Genomic DNA, 21,501 nt, shown 5'->3' on the forward strand with positions numbered 1-21,501 from the left:
TTCCTTATGTATGGGCACACACACAGGGACACTGTGTGAATACAACTGCCCAGCAAAGGCAAGGGTGTGGACTGCCTTTAGAAAGATGAGAGTCACATAGTTTTTCAAGGAAACTGAGTGGTCAGTTACAAGTCCATGGCTTGTCAGTTTAGTATTGGTGGGTTACACTAGAGTGCTTTACAAGCCAACTGCTCTGACAGGGTTAGGAATAGAGTTGACTGGTGGAGGCTATCAGGTTGCATCCAAATTGTATAGGCAAGTCACTGGCAGGAAAGGGTTCACCAACCATCAGCTGTTTTTGTGCTCATTCTGGTCCATTACTTTGCCATCTAAAATCTCCCATATCCTCCAGGCTCAGGATCAAGCCTGCAAATGACTTACGTAGGTTTAAAGCTCAGCAGACATTTCCTTCATCAACTCAAATGGTTTAAACCAACAAATTATCTTTAATTGGAATTATCCAGTTTGGCCATTGTTGTTGTCTAAATCCAAGCGGGTAATCGCCAAGCTCTGTTTTCCAGACTTTTGTGCAATAAGGTAGATAAGGTAGATGCCTGATTTATATTTATATTTGACTAAATACACTGCTACTTTATGTGAAAGGGGCTGGCCCCATGTCCTGCTCCCCTCCCACATGCCTCCAGCATTGCAAGTAACATACTACAGATAGGAACACATCTTCATCTTTTGAAACTGTAGTTAATGTGAAATAAATTACAGAGCAAGGAGACTATATAAGGAGCTTGAAATCTAAATAACACTACAAAATCTACTGAAATATTACCAAATTATTCTAGTACATCATTTTAAAAAGTCCTCTTTGGCCCCAAATAACCTGCAACATAAATCCAACACTTGTTTTTGTATGGCCCATGAGCTAATGAGTTTTGCATTTTTTTAATGTTTGAAAAGAAAAAAGAATACTTTGTGATATGTGAAAGTTACATGATATTAACAGTTCAGTATTCATAAATAAACTTTTACTGAAAACATAGTCACGCTCATTCAGTCGTGGACTCTGTGGCCCGCAAAGCCTGAAGTATTTACCATCTGCCCTTTTATAGAAAGAGTTTATCTACCTTGCCCTATAGTTTTTTGCTCCAGCCTCTGTTACAATACCTACCCCTCTCTTCTGTAATAGTTGATGTATACGACTGACTCTCTACTGGACTGAGTTTCACGAGGACAGGCTTGTATTCTTTGTATGAGTTTCCAGAACTTGCCACTGTGGTTCACAGAGTTAGGTATTCAATAATATTTATTTTTTTTAAAGATTTTATTTATTTATTTGACAGTGAAGTTCACTTTTTGATCATTTTCCCACTATGAACTTAACAAAAAGGCTTTTCAGTTCAACCCAGGATCCAATAATTAGACTAATTTAGAAAATTTGTGTGCAAAGAGTAGAAACAAATACATTCTCCAAATAATTGGATTCCTTGCTTCCTTTTCTAAACCTGGCTCTAAAAAAACTGTTGTTAAATTTGAAAGCAGCAGGGTTATTTTTTCCTTCTTTTCATTCTGTCAAGTTATTTTACTTAGTACCAATCCCCATGGCAAAGAAATTAACGAATAGAGAAAACCAACCTCATGAAGCTAGTTCATTCACATTAAATTCAATCCTGGTATTTCTGAAATTAATGTTTTAAAGATGATGTGCATTGCTGTCAGATTTTTTTTTTTTTTTTTTTGAGGGAGAGAGAATGCACGCCAGCAGGGTGGGGAGGGGCAGAGAGAGTATCCCAAGCAGGCTCCATGCCCATTGCAGAGCCCCACGAGGGGCTTGATCTCAGACCCTGAGATCATGACCTGAGCTGAATGAAATCAAGAGTCAAACACTCAACTGACTCAGCCACCCAGGTGCCCCTTGCTGTCAGATATTTAAAAATAAGGCGTTGACTTTTTCTCCACAAAAGAAATGCACTGTCTTTTCTAAAAAGTTTATGGACTCTTCCAGGCAATTGGAATTGAAATGGTTTATGCTATTCTTGCCCAACTTCTATACTTCTAAGAATAGCAAGCAAAGACTAAAGAGATTATATATGTAAGATTATTTCATTAGTTTTGGTGAATAAATCCCTAATCATGAATTGGAGAATAATTGTAAGAACGCCCAGAAAAAGTAATTTGACCAACGAAATATGCCATCCATCATGATGGAAGCTAAGAACCATTGTTAGGCCACAAACCAATCTCTGAGCATATAATATTGCTGCCACCGTTCTTCCTAAAACCAGAATCCAGCAATTGGGTCCTGCTCTCCAAACAGTAACTTTTTTTTTTAAGATTTTATTTATTTATTTGAGAGAGAGCAAGAGCGAGAGAGATCACAGAGGGAGAGGGAGAAGCAGACTCACCGCAGAGCCGGGAGCCCGACGCAGGACTCAATCCCAGGGCCCGAGATCATGACCCGAGCTGAGAGCATGACACAAGCTGAAGGCAGACGCTTAGCCGACTGAGCCACCCAGACGCCCCCGAACAGTAACTTTTTAAAGGAAATAATGCTCACCTGGTGCCTAGAAATGTAGACATTACAAAATAAAATGTAGCTTGGGTTGACTGTGGTCATCAAACACAGAGGTCTAGAAAATCGTTGGAAAGATGTCCTTAATTTCAGGAAAGGAAAGCAGTGGCTTGTGGCTGCATCGCTCCCACCTCTGCCTCTGTCCTCCCATGGCCTTTCCTCCGTGTGTCTCTTGGTGACCTCTCCTCTCACGAAGACACCAGTCTTTGGACTTAGGGCCCGCCATAAATCCCAGATCATTTCATTTCTTTCTTTTTTTTTTTAAAGATTTTATTCATTTATTTGACAGAGAGACATGGTGAGAGAGGGAACACAAGCAGGGGGAGTGGGAGAGGGAGAAGCAGGCTTCCCGCAGAGCAGGGAGCCCGATGTGGGGCTCGATCCCAGGACCCTGGGATCATGACCTGAGCCGAAGGCAGACGCTGAACGACTGAGCCACCCAGGCGCCCCAAGATGATTTCATTTCAAGATGGTTAACTATATCTGTAAAGACCCTCTTTCCAAATGAGGTCACATTCTGAGGTTCCTAGTGGACATGAATTTTGGGGCGGCGCTGTTCAACCCACTGCACTTGCCTAAGGCCATACGACTGATAAGTGGAAGAAGGGGATTCAAACCCAGGTGTAACACATTTTCCTCTCACATGCAAGCTTTATGCACCCAAATGCCAGCTATTTCCAGACAACCATGAAGAAACAGTCACACAGCATCTAGAATCTAGCGACGATGTAAAGGCATGGTTCAGAGAAGAGTCTACATTGCACACCTGTGGTTCAGCTGGTGATCGGGAAAATGCTGCCTCCCAAGTTTTTGCCACTCAGCATTGCTCTGGAGCCCCCTGTCTCCCCAGAACCTCTCTTGTCTGTGGGCAATGCAATTTAGTAAACATCTTGGTTGCTAAAGTTTCTCTTATGGTGTCTCCTTCCCACCTGTGCCCCACCAATGCCCACAGCTTTATTACAAACACATCCGTGGTTCTCTTGAGTAAAGATTTCTCTGTGAAGCCACACACGCAGTTCATTTAGAAGGAAAAATTATTTCAAATGATGCAGATATTTACAAAGTAGAAGGTGAAAAGTCTCTTTCGTTCCTACTTCTTATTACTCAGAATTGGCCAGTGTTAAGATAAACTGTAATTCCTATGAAAGTTTAAAGAGATTGGGAAATGAAAGAAGCTGAGAGCATTAATATTTAGCATCTTCTTTTGGCTTCTGTCCCCACCATTACCTTTCCTTGTCTCCTTCATTCCAACCACGCTGTCCCATACAGGACTTCTGCTCCTTCTACTTTGAACTAGACACCAGCTTCCAATTTGTGTTTTATGGGGAGCATTATCTTTTTAAAAGAGGCCATAGCCTAAATTAATGTCTTCTTGGTAGAATTTTAGAGCTGAGAGAGATCATTCAAGACTCTGGGATTTTAAAATGAAGCTGTAATATTCAATAATCATGTTTGGTATTTATTAGTGAACACTTCAAGTAATATTAAGCACCTCACTTTACTGAAAACCGGGTTCCTCAACTCTGGGGATCCTTCTGTTTGGGCCAATACGGTAAGGGCATCCCCTTATCCATGTACAATATGGCTGACCCTCAGTGGAGTTTATGCCTCAGTGTCCTCTTCACCAGGATGCCCAGTGAAGCTTTCACTATAAATATGAGGCCCAAAGGAGAAGGCAGAGGTGACTGAACCAATACCTGTTCCTGTGAAATAGAAAATTCAACTTGATTTTAAGTTTCATTGCCTCCAGGAAAAACAGATTCACCAACTGATGGAGAAATTTGAACACAAAAGGAAAGAAAATGCCCTGGCAATGTGTGACTCGGACAGCTGCAAATGTAGAAGATACGAATGCCTGACTGAAGGGCCTAGGGACTCCCCAGGAGAAGCCCCTGGAAAGGGGGCTGGTAACAGTGCTTAAGGCTGAGGCAACGTAGACCGAAGCTCCACAGGGGCGGGAATCCCCTCTGTTTGCACTTTCCGTGGTGTCCCCAGCAGTTGGTACAGATGATGCTCAAGAAAATATTTTGTGGTGGTGGGGGCGGTGCCTGAGTGGCTCAGTCGGTTGAGTGTTCTACTCTTGATTTCAACTCATGATCTCAGGGACATGAGATCGAGCGCCATGTCAGGCTCCTGGCTCAGTGGGGAGTCTGCCTGAGATTCTCTCTCTCTGCCCCTCCCCCTTCTCTAAAATAAATAAATAAATCTTAAAAAAAAAAACCCTTAAAAATATTTTGGGAAAAGTAATGTAAGAATAGCACCAGAAATCCTTGTGGTGGGATTGTTCTATATTTTGACTGTGGTGACCACACAAATCTCACACATGGTAACATTTCATAGAGCTAAATATGCAAATGAGTACACATAAAACTGATGAAATCTCAATAAGGTTGGTAGATGTATCAATATTGAACTGTTACCATTGGAGGAAACTGGGTGTAGAGTATTGGGAGCTCTGATTACTTCTTACAACTGCACGTGGATTGACAGCAACCTCCCGATAAAAAGTAGTAATGTGAAAAAAAAGTAGTAATGTGAGAGTAAAAACAATCTCAGGTGACAGCAATCCCAAATGTAGTAGAATGTGTCAAGACAGACTGGCTTTGAAAAGCTAAACCCTATTTTTTCCCCCTAAGTTTTTATTTAAATTCCAGTCAGTTAACATAAACTAAACCCTGTTTAAAAGGGAGAGGCCCCTGAGGGAGGAGACACACCAGTCCAAAAGACAGACACGTTGTGTGGAAATCTAGGGGTGGAAGCTCCCCAGAAGGGAAGAAAGGAAAGTGGAGAGCTGTGTTTAGTGCTACTTGCTCAGGTGGGAGAAATGCATGATGGGCCCCAAAATACAAATCACCAAATTGGGACCAATGCCATATAGAGTGAAGGGGGCTTCGGTGACCTGAACATCTGCTGGACATCGTATTTGGCAGAGCCTCTGTGAAGATTCTGGCTGGCCTTGATGACGATTTTCATTCACAAACTGGGGTTTGGCCAACCATACAAATATCCCAATGTGTCTACATCTGTCACTTTGTGGCACTTGTAACATACAAGGACTTTATTTCCTCTTTTCTAGAGCTAAACTCCAACCAGGTTTGGGTCCTAACTCTTGGCTTTTCTCAATCTATGTTTAACCGCACGGAAACACTAGCATTCCCTCACCCACCCACCTCCCATCCATCACCGAGTGACTCCTAAGCATTTCTTTGATCAGTTCGCATGTCTCCAACTTCACTGCCACTTGGTTACAGTAAGCCCTCATCCCTCCCCTGGACACATGGAGTGGTCTCTTCACTCCAATTCCTCCCCCACCGACAGCCCAAGCGATCTTTTCAAAATAGAAATCCAATCATGTTGCCCCCCTGCTTTGCAGCCTTCCGTGGTTAAGGACGGCTTGGTCTGCAAACCCTGGCAAATCTGGCTCTAGTTACCTTTACCTGCTCCAGCGAGCGCCCTCCCCCTCCTCCTTAGACTTTGTTGGGCAAGGACTTTAGCTTTCTCACGGACAGGCCTTTGCATGTGGGGTTTCTTGTGCACACAGTCCAGGGGTTCTCAGCCTTGGCACTGGGGGCCAGGCCATTTTCCTTGGTGGGGGCTATCGCGTGCATCATGGAATGCGCACTTGTAGCGTCCCCCCGCCCTCCATCTGTCAGGACAGGCATTGCCAGCTGTCGCCTGGGGCCCAAATCTGCCCTGGGCGGGAACTACTGGCCTAGAGTGAACTCATTCCTCTCTGCTTAGCAAATCTCAGTTCAGAAGTACCCTTCTCAGGGATCCCCTTCAGGCAAGGTCCAGTCTCCCTCTTCTCTCTCTCTTTTTTAAAAGATTTATTTGCCAGAGAGAGACACAGCAAGAGAGGGAACACGAGCAGGGGGAGCGGGAGAGGGAGAAGCAGGCTTCCCGCGGAGCAGGGAGCCCGATGCGGGGCTCGATTCCAGGACCCCGGGATCACGACCCGAGCCGCAGGCAGACGCTCAACGACTGAGCCACCCAGGCGCCCCATCCCTCTTCTATCTGTTTGATGATTATTGTCTCTCACGGTACTCTCCCCTACCTGAGGGCAAGGGGCCATGCCCGCTTCCACTCACCGCTGTACCCCAGTGTCTAGGAGAGTATCTGGCACAGAGCCGGCACTTAGATGCACTGAATGAGCGAATGAGTGCGTTTAAGGTAAAATCTGTCTGCTGCAAAATCTACACCCTCCTCCAAAAATCCAAACTATTATTTATTGAGGGTCTACTGGGTCAAGTATTTCATGACCATGTGGGGAGACCTTATTATCCCCATTTTACAGGTGAGAAACTGAGGCTTAAGCAATGCTAAATGGCTTGCCTATGACATCACAGTGGGAGAACCCAGACCCAAATCTAGATTTTCTAAGCCGATAGATGTGAATACGGACATGGACGTCCAATGCTTTGCTGCGGGGCTCAGGCTTTTATTCTGCATGATATTTTAAGTCAGTAATTTGAAATAAATGTAAAGACCATGCTTAAGAAATAGGATAGAATCAGAATCCCAAAGAGTCCCATCAAGGCAGCAGGCTAAGTCTAAGGATGAAACTTTTAAGAGAATTACTTATAAGATGCATGTAAACAGGGAAGAAATGTAGCAAACAGACGACTACTGAAAATGCTTTTCAGGATTTTGCCATTTCACCATCAGGCAGGTGCAGGATGAAGATCAGGACTCTGAGATTTCTCAAACTGGCAACTTCCCCCACGTTTGTCTGGACAAACTCCCATACTACTCCTTATCAGCAATAAAAACATTAAAATAAAATAAGGGGGAACTGGGACACAGCGTCCCGCTTCTGGTGGCCGGTGGAGTGTTTGTTGGGATAGAATCCCAGGAAGTAGAGGGTGGCTGCCACCAAAAGGTGGAGAAAGAAGGAAGAGTGCTCAGTTCTGCAGAGACAGAAGACTGCCTGAAGCATCAATCAAATTAATGACTGTTTTCTCTGGAAAGAAGACAGCTGCGATGGAAATCCTGAGAGCCGGAGCGGTGACAGCTAAGCGGATTCCTTCTGCAGGCAGGGGTCCCGGATGTGCATGTCTTGATTTGACACGGAAGTTTTAGGATCGGTAGAAAAAAAAAATCGAAGGAGTTTTCACAAGAAATATTTTTCTTTACTCTCAAAAGGCAAGCACTGTTTTAAAGAAAGACATTTGCTTTAAAAACAAAAAAGATCAAGCCTATATAGTGCATCTGTTATCTGCCGAGCTGAGTACTGCAGGAACATAAATAAGAATAAGACAGCTTCTGCCCCCAAGAGATCTATAAATTGTAACTGTTATTTTGGGACCTTTTAAGAAATGTTTGAAACACAGCACTTCCTTTTCTGATGTATGTCAAACACCAGCACTTTCTTTCCTGATGTACCTCAAACCATCGTAAGTTACAATTTCTAAATGGCACTTCTACGCAGATCTGCCCCCTCAAAACGTGAGTGTAGAGAATTAAATACATCTCATTGTGGATCTGTTCATCCCATTCTCTAAACCTGGATAACTCCAGGGTGCAATCCTATTACATGGTCCCTGACACCAAAGGGAAGCCACATACCAGAAAGATGAATTGGCCACTTCATTTTAAAGGGAAAGGAAGACAAAGTTCACTAACTCAAAGATCATCTATTAAGAGGGCAACATGCCATTTTTATACCAGTTTGTGTAATAATTTTACTGCATAAGAAATTAGAGAGATTGCATAAATAATTAGGTCAACAGCATATACAGAAGAATAAAACAAAGTAGACATGATTATTCTGATCAAATAAGACAGGAAAAATTTCAGTTCCTAAAATTACCACAAACACCCCAAATGTGGCTCCTTTTAAGACAAAATTTAGCTCTTGCATTTTCTGGATATAGTCATGACTATAGTTCCATTAAGCCAAATGGAAAACTGCTTTACAGCTAAAAACATAAAAAAGCAACTTACATAGATATGTAGCCCTCTTAATACCGGATGTAACAAAAACAAAGACATCAGGCTGCCTGCTTTTGCCTAAAGCATGGCTTGAATTTTCTATTAACAGTAACAGCTTATATAGAATACAAATACAACATAATTTCCTATGTTATGAAGCTGAAATTGGGTGAATCCAAAAATTACTGCAGGAGTGAGTGTCTTCCAATGGGGAAAAAAGTATGTAAGTATACTAGATGTTAAAATTTCCTTTCCTCATTCAATTTTTTGCCCTGTTCAAAACATAAGAATACAAATAAATATATGTCCTTACAAGTGAAGTTCATAGTATATTGTTTAAAAAAAGATTAAAAAAACAAAAATCTTACTCTTTCTTGTCATTAAATAAAAATTCTAATATACAGACACAGTCGATATTTATATAAATTGTAGGAGTCAGTTTGTCATTTCTTGTTCACGACTGACATAAAATAGTGTTAGTCTCTATACAACATGGCTCACACCCCAAATGCAGGTTTCATCCTACTGCAAGTCGCTCCAGATAATTTTTTTCTTTTTTCTTTTTAATTAAAAAAGATTTCATTCTTGGAATTTTAGAATTTACATTTGAGTCATCTGAAAAAATACAATTTCAATGCAAAAACCACATCAAGCTTTCAAGACTATATTGCTGGTGCTGTAATCTTTTTGCATGTCTTTGTTTTCATAGAAAAAAAACCAGAATAAAATAAACAACATGTACGACTTTTAAATGGTTAAACATGACCACATAATATTAATGATATGCCTCATGCACACAAACAAACAAAAAAATGCAGGAAAAAAGGATCAGACGTCTTTCTTTTGCATTTGTTCCAGCTTTCTTCTTAACAGACCATAATTCTCCTTAGTTCCCGAGGCAGTGGGGTCAAGCTGCAGAGAGATTTCATAGTGTTTTTTGGCCAAGCTGAGATGTCCCCAACGGTGATAAAGCACAGCTGAAACAGCAACAGATGGATTTCACTGGAAATGCTTTGAACACCTTGAAGTATTCCCAACCACTTATTAAAAAAAAAAATATTACAGCACCTCTGCAAACAGTTTTCAAAAATCATTGTTTAAAATAATATTGTTTGTACCACAAACTTTATTATAACCACACTCCCTGATGATTGTCCGTTTAACCCCCTCCAGTTACTCCTGGGGTTCTGTGTATCACTAGACATGACCCATCTCCCTACAGCAACATTATTACATGAAGAAGTAAAAGGAAGAGTACACTAAGGTTGCCAGGAAATTTCCAGAAAGTCAGGCTGCACAGAGCTGGGCTCCATCACCGCTCAGAGCCCTGCAGAAGTCCAGCATCTGAATAAAGATGCCCCTACACCTTTTGGCAAAATAATAGCTTGTTTGTTGCTAGCTGGAAATAAGGGCTCTAACATTAAGATCTGACCAGAGAACGGTATCTAAAATCTAATTATTAGAATGGTAAAGTGTCTGATTATTATCGTGATTTTGTAAGTAAAAGTAACTTTTTACATGGGCAGAAGGGCAACTGTTGCTGCTTCACGATTTCCACCTGAGAAGCTACAGAGTCCGCAGGGAACAGATTTGGCCTGCTTCTCCCTCTCCCACTCCCTCTGCTTGTGTTCCCTCTCTCGCTGTGTCTCACTCTATCACATAAATAAATAAAATATTAAAAAGAACAGATTTGGTAAAAACATATTCACACGTGGAGCATTCTAAACATTGACACTGTAAACATCGACACTGTAACGCTCTAAAAATCTTAATTATTGAGATGTGAAAATGGAAGAAAGGAATTCTAAGGGATAGATCATTGTAGATGCACATTTAGCCAAGACACAAGAGAACATAAGAACACAGAGGAGGTCAGGTTATAATGGAAGGCCCACTGGGGAAGAAGGGAAAGGATGTAAATTAGACCAGAGATTTCCAAAGTACTTCTCAGTTTGACATTCTAGGATCTTTCAAAGGAAGAAAATCAAAGTAGATCATAAGACAGGGGTAAACTGAGTGGGGGATTACTGGGGTTGGTCTGGTCATACAATTATGATTTGTAAATATGACTATTATATAGCTACCTTTTTAATGTGTTAATTTCTTAAAAAAAAAAACAACAACACATCTTAGAACCAGATTATGAAGGCCAATACAGGCTAGATTTGAAAAAACCATTCTTCCAATATCGATTTTATAGAAATGCACCCATTTCCTTCAACTTACATAGAATTTCAACAGGATCCAAATTGAAAAGTTTCCTTACCCAAATTGCCATGGTAACTTGCAGCATTTGGATGAGCTTTAATTGCTTTGAGGAATAAAGCTTCAGATTCCTGGAGAATGATATAAAAGATAAGGTATTGCACGACGCCAAAGCCACAGTTTTCCTGCTTACGGTTTTCAAACTTTTAATGTCCTCGTTGTGCACCACTGTGTCCTTCTCCCAGCAACATCTGGGAAGGCCAGCGGACACACCCTGTTAGGAGGTTCTGAAGGGCAGTCAGGGAAGTGTGCAACGGGGAAAGGTGAGGGGCAGATGGCGGGTGGAAAGCAGTGGGGGCAGCAGAGAGAGGGCGGAGATGCTAATGAGCTCTGCTACCCGCCTCCCGGAAGGGGATGGAATTTTGCAACTTGAAGTAAGTAGCTCTGTTCAGGGTGCCCTGGAGGATGAGTCAAAGTCAAATGGCCAGGAAAGGGCTGGGTGGTTGAGGACACCCACAAAAGCATCATTTTCAGTCAGCCTCAATGAGCTCATTTCCAGGATTCTCAAGGTGGGAGCCGGGGCCAATTTAACCTCCCCCAAGAACTCAGAACCCTCTCAGCAATCCATAAGTAGCCCATTCATCTGGAAAAAATAAGCAGAGAGAATGAGGGAGGGACGGCCATCTGTCATCTAAGCAGCCACAGTACTGTATATGACCATGACCAAATGCCCCTGATGGGTGTGAACTGATTCTTGCATAGACTTGCATTTCCTCCAAATAGTGCTCACTTCCAATCGGGTTGCTATGAGGCATGACCAAGTGTCTTCTTACCTTATCATTACGGGACCATGGCTGCCTGGATGGTCCCATTCGACCATAATACCAGGAAATAAAGATGCCTAACTGTTCTTTGCTGACACCTGCCAGGGTAGCTATTCACACCGTCTACATTCGTGTTCCCGAAGGGACACACATATGTTAGTGAGTATCAAACACTAAGCTGAAACAACTAAAGTTGTTTGTTTGGGGATGCATTTGCTCCTTCTAGCTGCACCTTCTGTGAGTTTTCCAAGTTCCCACATCTAGGATCACACACTTTATAATGTATAGGAAGACAGATTTCTTTGTCCTGAGATGGCCTGTGGTACTCCTCAGAAGCAGGCTGGGCATTTGGGCAAACATCTCTGAAACCAAAACCTTTTAGAGAGAGCTGGCAGAGAAAAACTTGTATTTTGGAAATGTCATCCAAAAAGGACTGAATGAAGACATCCGGGTAACCTACAAGATGTCAGCAAACATCACTTCCAGAACTCAGAGTCAGTGTCTGTGTGCCAAGTTAGAGTAGCTGAAACTCCTTCAAGGTAGCATAAGGTTCTCCTGCCGTGGTAGGTACATTGCAAAACAAATCAAATGGACTGTATAGATTTGTAGCTCTGCTCTAAGTAGTCACCTTTCTGACGACTTTCAAACACTACCATTTAGCCTGAGGAATAGTAAGGCCAGGGAATTTAAATCAGCTTTAAAATTTCTTCTCTTTCCTTATCCCTGGCCTAGACAATTAGGATGCAAAATGTATAGAAAAATAGGACACCCACTTCTCCGTTCTGCTCTATGGAGTATTTTCTACTTTACCTGGGAAAAAAAAGAACAATGTGAACTGGAAGCCAAATGAACCGTGGGTTCTGTCTCCTTAATAGAATTCTAGTTTATAGACTGTGGGATGATAGAAAAATCAATACAGTGGTGACATAAGCTGTATCTTGAAAATGCCCGGCTGTAGCTGGTGGTCGCTGGAGGCTCCAGAGCTGTCCCAGGCTGACGGAGACGGCTGGAGAGGTCGAGAGACGGGAAAACCACAAACCTTACCTTCTTCCCCCAGCTCTACACAGGTAAACCCATAAAAAATAAAAAGTTAACCCCCTCAAAAACCATCTCTGGAGCAAAAGCTAGAAATGTTAAAACATATACTGACGCTATTAAACTCCCTGATATTTATTTTATTTTATTTTTTATTTTTTTAAACTCCCTGATATTTGAAAATGAGAGACGTGCATGAAATATCTTACTGTTATTGTGGAAAACTATGCTGATAATATCTGATAAGCAGAAGAGAAGTAAATAACGTGGGAAAAACATGAATTAATCACCTCCTTTAGGCCTCGTGTGATCAAAATCAGACATAGCTCTGGATTCCGAAAGAAAATCTTTCTGTCACAAAGGATTAAGGTCCTGCTTCTGGAAGTGTGTTTTCTGTAACATCTGTGTTAGAAACCCAGGATGCTAGTTAAAAGTGCATCATGCCTGACTTTACCCCGCCAACTGAGACAGCGCCTCTTGTGGGGAGGAATCTGGGCCAGCTGCATCTAACACCCTCCCTCCCTGGCTCTGACATGTAAATTTAAAGTCTGAGATCACGGGTGCTAGGAACCCTGAGTCCCCTTAGGGACACAGGGCATCGTGCCCCTTTTGATTCACAGTCCCCTCCTGGCCAGTCGTGGGAGCTGGGTCAGAGAGAGCCCTGATCTTGTAACTTGTGGTTCCATCGGTCAGCCGTTCCAGGGCCTTGCGGATGACCTACGACGTAACTCTAGACGTGGAGAAACCCGGAGGCTGCAAGTACTAGTCCTGTATTCCCCATGGGCTATTGTTCCTTTAGTGCAGAAGCTGGCAGGCGCCAGGGTGGGGGCTGGGGCAGCTGCTAGGATGAGCTGTCACTGCCTCTTCTTTGGGGCTTCTCTTCCCCTCCCCACGTTTGAGCAACGGTAATGAACGCTGATGAGAAAGGACCCTGCAAATCCATCTTTTGGGCGGCTTCTCCAGGAAGCAAATTGACCAAGTCACACTGGTGCACGGCTCTCACTGTTTTGGCCTAATTCTGAATTTAACTGGGCAGAAGTAACATTTATGGCTTCTGTCAGATGCTGGCATTGATCACAAGAAATCGCGGCCTCTGGTTTACACACCTTGTATTTCTGGGACTTCCCCAGCACGTTTGCCAACGAGAACATCAGAGAGTGATCATTAGGTATTAATTCCAGTGCCTCTCTTCCAACTGCTTCAGCTTGGGCTAAATTACCTGCAAGGAAAACACAGAAACATTTAAGAAAACATGTTAACATTGTACTGGTACTTCATTCTGTCTAACAGTGCTTATGTGCATTGTACACAATGATTAGGAGTAACTCCTTAAGAAAATCAATGAAGAATGCATAACATGGGGCGCCTGGGTGGCTCAGTCATTAAGCGTCTGCCTTCGGCTCACGTCGTGATCTCAGGGTCCTGGGATCGAGCCCCGCATCGGGCTCCCTGCTCAGCGGGAAGCCTGCTTCTCCCTCTCCCACTCCCCCTGCTTGTGTTCCCTCTCTTGCTGAGTCTCCCTCTGTCAAATAAATAAATAAAATCTTTAAAAAAAATGCATAACACATGTACACATACAATATATACACAATATACACATGCACACACAACACACACAAAGCATACATATGACACACAACACACACGACACGATCAGTTGCAAAACTACTGCAGTCCAGCACAACTCTGATATGATCTATAAACAGCTTTTGATTAAATTCTGTAAAAGCACATAAAACCTAATTTTAATTTTTCCCCAGATACCAGTTACACCTAAATTGGAGAAAGCCAGTCTGTAGAATAACAGTATCCATAGTTAACACTTTAGTAACTGAGTATTTATCATGTCGAAGTACACATTTTATACCTTCATTAGAAGCAAGTGTATATCTCTTTTCCACACTGCTTAGATGGCTCACTAGCTTGAAATTTTGCCAAATTAGAACTATCATTTCTTACGGGATGCTTGGATTTTCAAAAGTAGGGGAGCAGAGTAACTCCCAGTTGATAGAGCTAAGATCCTGGCTGAGAAACCACATTGTCAAGTCTGTTAGCATTGTATCTCAACTAAGAATCCATAGCTCTGAGTGTAGGTTTGAGGGCATCTCCTTTAAGAAGAGTCCATGAACTGTATAGAGCATGGACCTTGCATTTATTAACCCCAAAGCCATTATTGTTCACTTTTGGGTACCTCCAGCAGCCTAGACGACGGACAATGCTAGATCACAGGCTCCAGAAGAAATGAGATATTAGTGCCCATCTTCCCCTGTGGCTCAGCACTAATTCTAAGTGTCATTTTCCCCAAACATACATATTTCAATATGTCAAAGGAAACTCTATTTTCTATAAGAATAATTTTTGTCATGTAAAATATTAGCCCATATTAATTTTTTTTAACTCATACACACTAGAGAAAAAGAGCACATATGTTTCCTACTTATCCAGTGGCATGGTACTGTGGTGTCTTGTCCTCTGATGTATGCAAGGCGCCTTTCTGTACCTGTGTTATCGAGGAGTATGATCATGTTGTTCCAAGCCAAACTGTGTTCGGGTTTCAGCACAGTCGCATTCCTCCACGCGTTCAGGGCATCCACGTGGCGGTTTAGATCTGCATACTGAAAATAAAGCACGGCCCTGAAAAATCAATAGTCCAATGTCGTTGCTTCCTCTAAGACATACCCAAAACCAAACCCCAAACTAAACAAAACCTAACTAGTGCTTACTGAGCTTCTGAGTTTTCACAGTAACTCACTGGATCCTCAAAATCTCTCACTGAAGTAGATAACCATCCCCATTGTACAGATGGAACAATGGAGGCACAGAGAAATTAAGTAATTTCTCAAAGTTACATGTTGCTCAAAGTTACGTGTCTAGAAATGGTAAACAGGAATGAGCACCAGGTGGTCTAGTTCCTGAGCCTACAACCTCTTGAGTGTAATTCATAATTTAGTGATTCTAGGCATCAACTAGTATTTGAGACTCCTGGAGAGACATGAATTAAAAACCTAATCATTACTCTTTTTCTAGAAAGACTTCACATAGTGTATCTTTGGTAAGGTATTATTTTAAAGCGGTAAATAAAATATTTAATGTAACAGCTATGTATGTCAAATTCACCTTGTGAAGGATGCTCTAGTAGGCTCCTCCTGCCTACAATCTAAGCTACATACAAAGCGATGAGTGTGTCAGACATATTAGTGAACACCTTGGAAAGGTCTTAACTGGCAACATGAAACCCCTTGATTTTTTTTTAAAGATTTTATTTTTAAGTAATCTCTACACCCAACGTGGAGCTTGAACTCACCAACCCCGAGATCAAGAGTTGCATGCTCCATGGACTGAGCCAGCCAGGCGCCCTGCTTTGGCAATTTGAAGCCTGTTTGCCTCCTTTAGGAAGGAGAGAATTATCTGTTGCTTTCTTTTGAGAGGGCATGTTGTTTAACACTGAAAACACCACAAAATGTGTGTCTCTCAATGTGCATGGTTAATAAGAGCATTCCGAGGGAGAAAGTGATGGATTTTTTCTAGCAGGTGATCCTCTTGCCCTCTTTAACTCAGTTCAAATGCCCATCTTATTTGAATGAACTTAGTTCCTTTACCTCTGCAAAAACTACAAATGGTAACAATTTATCCAAGTTCAAGGCAATTTCCTTCCTCACTGGCAAGTCTTTTTATTAGACAACAGAAATATTTTGACTTTATGACACACACACACACAGCAAACAGGTGGCATATTAGGTAAGGAAAAGAGGGGTTTAATTATGGAAACCTTATGAATATCCATTTGCTGATGAGGTTGTCAGATTTGAGAGACTCAGAAAACTCCAGTCACAATATTTCACCCCGTAAGTAAGGAAATGATGTGAAAAGTTCAAAAAGTAAAATAATTAAGGGTGTTAATTATACCAACACATTTAATTGCCTGTATCGGAGTTTCCATTGATTTCTTGGTCAAGTCTCTCTAGCGAGTGACATGCATTTGAGTCAGCTGGACAAAATCTGTGGTGACATTCTTAATACACAGGCAAACCAACAAAACTTCATTTACACAACAACAAAATTCTTCACATATTTTATTATTTCTTCTTATTATTACTGTTTACTGAAGAACAACAGACTGAATTAGGTAAAATTTACTGTACTTTTATTTTGTCTCAACTCTCCCCTTCTTATAGCATCTATATGAAGTGAACCAGCACTTTAAGGGAAGCAGAGAAAAATGGTGATTTGGCCAGAACTACTCATCCAGACGGGACAGGTAATGCACACATTATTTACCCATGAGCTCTATGCCCATCCTTCTGTACTCTGCCAAACACATTTCTCAGAGTCCTTTGCCACTTGGCTCCTTGCTAGGTTTCTGCCAGCAGGAGTCACGGGTGACATCAGATAGCTGCAAGAGGGGCCCCTCCCCCCACTCTCACACTGTCCCTCCTTTTCTTTGGCCGTGCATCTGAAGGGGCTATGTCTCCCCCTCCACAGTGCCAGGCTGGAAGCAGTGGTCCTCCTTCATGATTTTAGCGCTTGAGATTAATGGTGGCTCCTGAGATGGCAGCCCCTTTATATTCTGGTAGTGCCATTTCCTCCTGTTTGTTCACATAACCCTACAGGGTTTCCTTATACTGTCAGAGTTAACACCATCTTTCCATTTCTGTCATCCAGTCTTCCAACAATTGTTTAACCAATTCCCTACATAGAATCTTCTCTATTTAAAATACTTAGCATGGGGGCACCCGGATGGCTCAGTCCAAAGAGCATGCGACCCCTGATCTTGGGGTTGTAAGTTCGGGCCCCAGGTTGGGTATAGAGGTTACTAAAAACAAACAAACAGACAAACAAACAAACTAAATACAATACAATACAATAATTGGCATGGTTTCTGTTTTCCTGAATGGCTCCTAACTGATACGATCAGTCCTTGCATAATGAATCGTCTCTAGTTAATATCTCTAGTCACTAGTACTGAAATTCTCTAATGGTACCATGTCGCAAATAATCCAGCTTTTCCCAGTTTTCTACTTCACAAGGAAACTGCATTATATTCCCTTCTTATGAGGGTACAGAATTCAAAGCACATTTTTGTCTCTCATTACTAAAGAGTGACTAAAGAGGATTTTTAAAAAGAAAAATTTAAGTTAACTAAGTTCATCTTATTTACCAATATATAAATGTGTTGGTTGAGCTGTTAAAGATTAAGCTGTCAATGCTTTTAAGCTGTCAAGCAGGCAAAAGCTGGACCCTTAAACAACAATGGAGAGCAAAATCTTTAAATAAGAACAGTTGGCAGAAGGGAACACAGGAAGATCATTTCACGGTAGCATAATTAGTAAACAATATACACAAAGAGTGCTGCAAAGTCTAATATACTTAATCCTACAGATGATCCTCTACATGAACGTGGGAATGAATTCCAAGGACTGGAGCACATGGGTAAAATCCTGGCTTTTATAGTCTGTTTTCTTTTCTTTGGACCTAACTCTTACAAAGGGCTTAGTTAGCATAAATTCTCTATTTTCCAAACGCCAAGGAACTGCAGTGACAGGCACTTACTAGGGGAAGGAAAAATACTGCCAAGTATTAGAGGCTTAAGTGTAACCTGGAAGACTGTAGGCAGATACACTCTGCAAACAGTAATCTAAAAAACTACCTCCAGAACAGAAGAAAAAAATGGAAGAATTCACATGGATATCAACTATAATGTCATGCAAGTCCTAGTGTACTAGACACAGTAAATAGAAACAGTCATCCCTGCAAGTGTTCAGATAATACCCAATTTGCTCCCATCCCCCATCTCACTTCATTGACTTTGCAAGGATCCACCCTGCCTTGTATGTGATTGAACTTTTTGGTTTCTACTTGAATCATTATGGTGAGGTTTTACTGTCTTCCCACCCTCATCCCCAGAGAGAACAATATAGAGGATCAAAATATGCCATCCCAAATATACTACTCGGATGTAAGGATTATTGCACTTAAGACATCTGAGATTCGATAGATGCAGAAAGAAGCCTTCCTGGAACTTCCCTTATCTGATTAAAAGCAGAAACACAGACATAAGGACTGCCATAAATCCCCCTCTCCTGGGGACGTTTTATGGCCATGAAGAAGGACCCACACAAACGTTCGTTAGTTTCCACCCGTATTTACCTTCTGAGAACGTGCCACCCTTAGAAACCTAAAACCTCTTCCTTTCTCTTGTCACTTCTCTACAAAGTTATTGTTCTTTGTTAAGATGCTATGTAAGCCCAAGTTCTCACCACCTCTTTGAGTTACTCATCACTGAGTTTTTCCCATGTGTATGCACAATGCGTGTCTGGATAAACTCTTTTTTTTTTTTTTTTTCCTCTTGTTAATCTGTCTGTAGTCAGTCTAACTTGCAGGGCCCCAAAGACAGAACCTAAGAGGGTAAAGTTTTTTTTTTTTTATCTGCCTTCAACAGCTTCTCACTAGAATAATTTAAGCTGTCCTTGAATCTTCAGGTTTCACAGAGAAAGCTGTTTCAACATCCGTGTATGTAACTAGATCATAAGGCACAGAATTATAAAATGTAAAAAGAAACAGAAATGTGGGAAAGGCCAAGTGGCTCTGGAGAAAGTTATGTGGGACAACAGGAATTGCCTGCTATCAATTTTCCTTGTTTAAACAGCTTGCTGTTACATGGATTCAGTCACATTACTGCCACCTTCTTCCAACCCCAGGGAGAAACAATTCCTCTTTTCCACACTAGAGCATGCATATAGAGACGGTAGCTTCCCAGGATACATTATAAGTGAAACACGTTTTCTATTCTTTGAATAATAAACACACAAGCCACTTTACTTTAAAATTCATAACACATGCAGTACGTGCTCATTTAAAGGGACATATGCATAGTGGGAGAAGTAAAATTTCACCATCATTAGCCACACGTTCCTGTCACTTAGTTTCCTCCATTCATAAAATTCTGCCTCTACAACATGCGAAATCACTGCTACCCAATCCAGAAACAAAGCAGTTTAGACCAAACACATTCCCATCATGCTAAGAACTGAAGCTTGGATTTTCAATAATCCTTAAAGCAACTCATGTTTTCTAGGCCACCCTCCTCAAACAGTCTCTTCTGCTTTGAGCTGGTCAGTCTGTCTTCTCAATGCTCAGATAGATCTGCTTCCCAAATGCAGGGCCAACAACAGGGTATTGGAATGACTGGAGAATTTTGTTGGTTTGTTTTGTAAATACAGATCATCTATGGGGCCTATGATTCCATAAATCTAAGATGGGGTGGGAGGACTTGCATATTCAACCAGTTTTGGGAACCACTGGTTTTGATAACACAAGGACTCCATAAAACCAAGAAGTCTCCAGACCCTTAAACTGAGGATAAACAGGCATCTCTTTAAAACAACTTTGATGTCATCCTACCTGTGAGGCTAGGCTGGATGAAATCTGAAAAAGTATATCTTAAACTTCTTTTAAAAGTCACATCACTATATGTGTATTCCAGTTTGGCTAAAATGAGCAAAACCTTTTTCCCTTAATAATTTCATTTAATCAAACTGAATATATTAGGAACATATGTAGTTAGTTTCTTGAAACCAAATCAAAGGCTTAACTCAAGGGAGAATATAATCATTCTTATTTAAGGAATTTTGCTGTTTGTGGGTAAGTCTGTTTTCCCCCAGCCCTACAGAGATATAACTGGCATAGAACCTTCATAAGTTTTTTAAGTGTACAACGTGATGATGTGATACCTGTGTATATATCACCACGATAAGGTTAGTTATACCACCTCCATCACCTCACGTTATTGTGTGTCTGGTTCTTTTCTTCATTAAGAAAATCCAGAGCTATAAGGATTGAGCTGTGCATCCTCATGGAGGTTTTTCAGAAGCAATGACAGAATCCATGTCACCATAATTTACCAATACAAGTTTTCAGATTTTAAGATTACTGAACTTATTGTATTAACTACTGTTGCAATATTTATTTGAATAAAGAAATAAAGTATAAGAAAAGAAAATCAAGAGCAATTAGATCTTTAGTCAGTAACTAAGAAAAGAAAGTCACTATGGAACACACTCTTTCCTATTTCCATTGGACAATCTCAAAGCGGTTTCAAATAAATCTCCCCGAGCCTTCTGTTACAGGAAGAACAGTTAGTACGAACGTCTGGGGATGCAGGGAGCGGTCTTTGGAGGAAGAAGATGGAAGCTCAGAAACCATAGTATGGATTTGTTTTTTTAATCTCAGCTTTTATATGTGTTTTTGAAACAGAGAAACTGATGTTTATCAGGAAGTGACCCTCAGAGTACTGTTTTACAGGGCACAAGGGACTTAAAAAATTCGAATTTATTCCTTGTTTAACCTGTGGCCTTGGAGATAACTCACACTTGGCTAATTCAAGTTGAATTGCTCTCTACTTAGAGCTTAAAAAGTTACAGACAAGGAAATCAAACAGCTACCTTCAAGTGACGAGCATATGTGAAAGAACTTTACAAGGTGCAGGGTGCTAGCATGAGTGGTGCTTCTACCATTTTATTATCAAAAGGGGAAAAACAAGCTTTTCAATTCTGTAGCCTCTGGACGCTTTCGACTTACCAGCCGCCCGAGGTTGTAGTAACAATCTGGGTACTTCCTTCTGTGTTTGATTGCCGTCCGGTAACTCTGCTCAGCAGCTTCAAACCGTTTCAGGCTGTTCTGAACTATGCCTAAATTCATCCACGCGGCGGCGAAGTCTGGCCTGGAAGAGCATTTTTTAAAAAGAGAAACAGGGAAAAGAGCGGCTCAGACCACGGAATGCCGGAGCCCCTCTCCCCACCGCCGGCGTAAGTGTACAGAGCTGCGCTTACTGTATTTGCACGGCTAACGAGAGCAGCTCTTCCGCTTCCTGTAGCTCGTTCCTCTCTTTTAAGATGTTTCCAAGATTATTCATGGCATGGACATACTTGGGATTTAGTCTGCAGGCGGAGAGAGAAACCAAGCTGTCTGTTAATGCTCGGTGGT

General features: G+C 41.5%; 1 protein-coding gene across 4 annotated transcripts in view; it reads right to left on the reverse strand.

The window, feature by feature from the left end:
- Positions 1 to 7,631: 7,631 nt before the first annotated feature.
- TMTC4 (transmembrane O-mannosyltransferase targeting cadherins 4) overlaps positions 7,632 to 21,501 on the reverse strand; it is a 64,183-nt gene continuing 50,313 nt past the window's right edge. For 3 of the 4 annotated variants that reach the window (XM_028112031.2, XM_088021890.1, XM_028112030.2), the window contains exons 13-18: positions 21,348 to 21,455; positions 21,097 to 21,238; positions 15,020 to 15,134; positions 13,626 to 13,738; positions 10,722 to 10,791; positions 7,632 to 9,432 (exon numbers count right to left, since the gene is read on the reverse strand). In XM_028112031.2, coding sequence (XP_027967832.1) covers positions 9,284 to 9,432; positions 10,722 to 10,791; positions 13,626 to 13,738; positions 15,020 to 15,134; positions 21,097 to 21,238; positions 21,348 to 21,455 — 697 coding nt within the window. In that variant the 3' untranslated portion in view covers positions 7,632 to 9,283. Of the gene's footprint in view, positions 9,433 to 10,721; positions 10,792 to 13,624; positions 13,739 to 15,019; positions 15,154 to 21,096; positions 21,239 to 21,347; positions 21,456 to 21,501 lie in introns of those variants that run through there. The other variant, XM_028112033.2, reaches the window with a different exon arrangement.

This window comes from Eumetopias jubatus, unplaced genomic scaffold, assembly GCF_037043125.1.
Source record: "Eumetopias jubatus isolate StellerSeaLion01/CBP00866 unplaced genomic scaffold, mEumJub1_p1.0 scaffold_3, whole genome shotgun sequence".
Classification (NCBI taxonomy): Eukaryota; Metazoa; Chordata; class Mammalia; order Carnivora; family Otariidae; genus Eumetopias; species Eumetopias jubatus.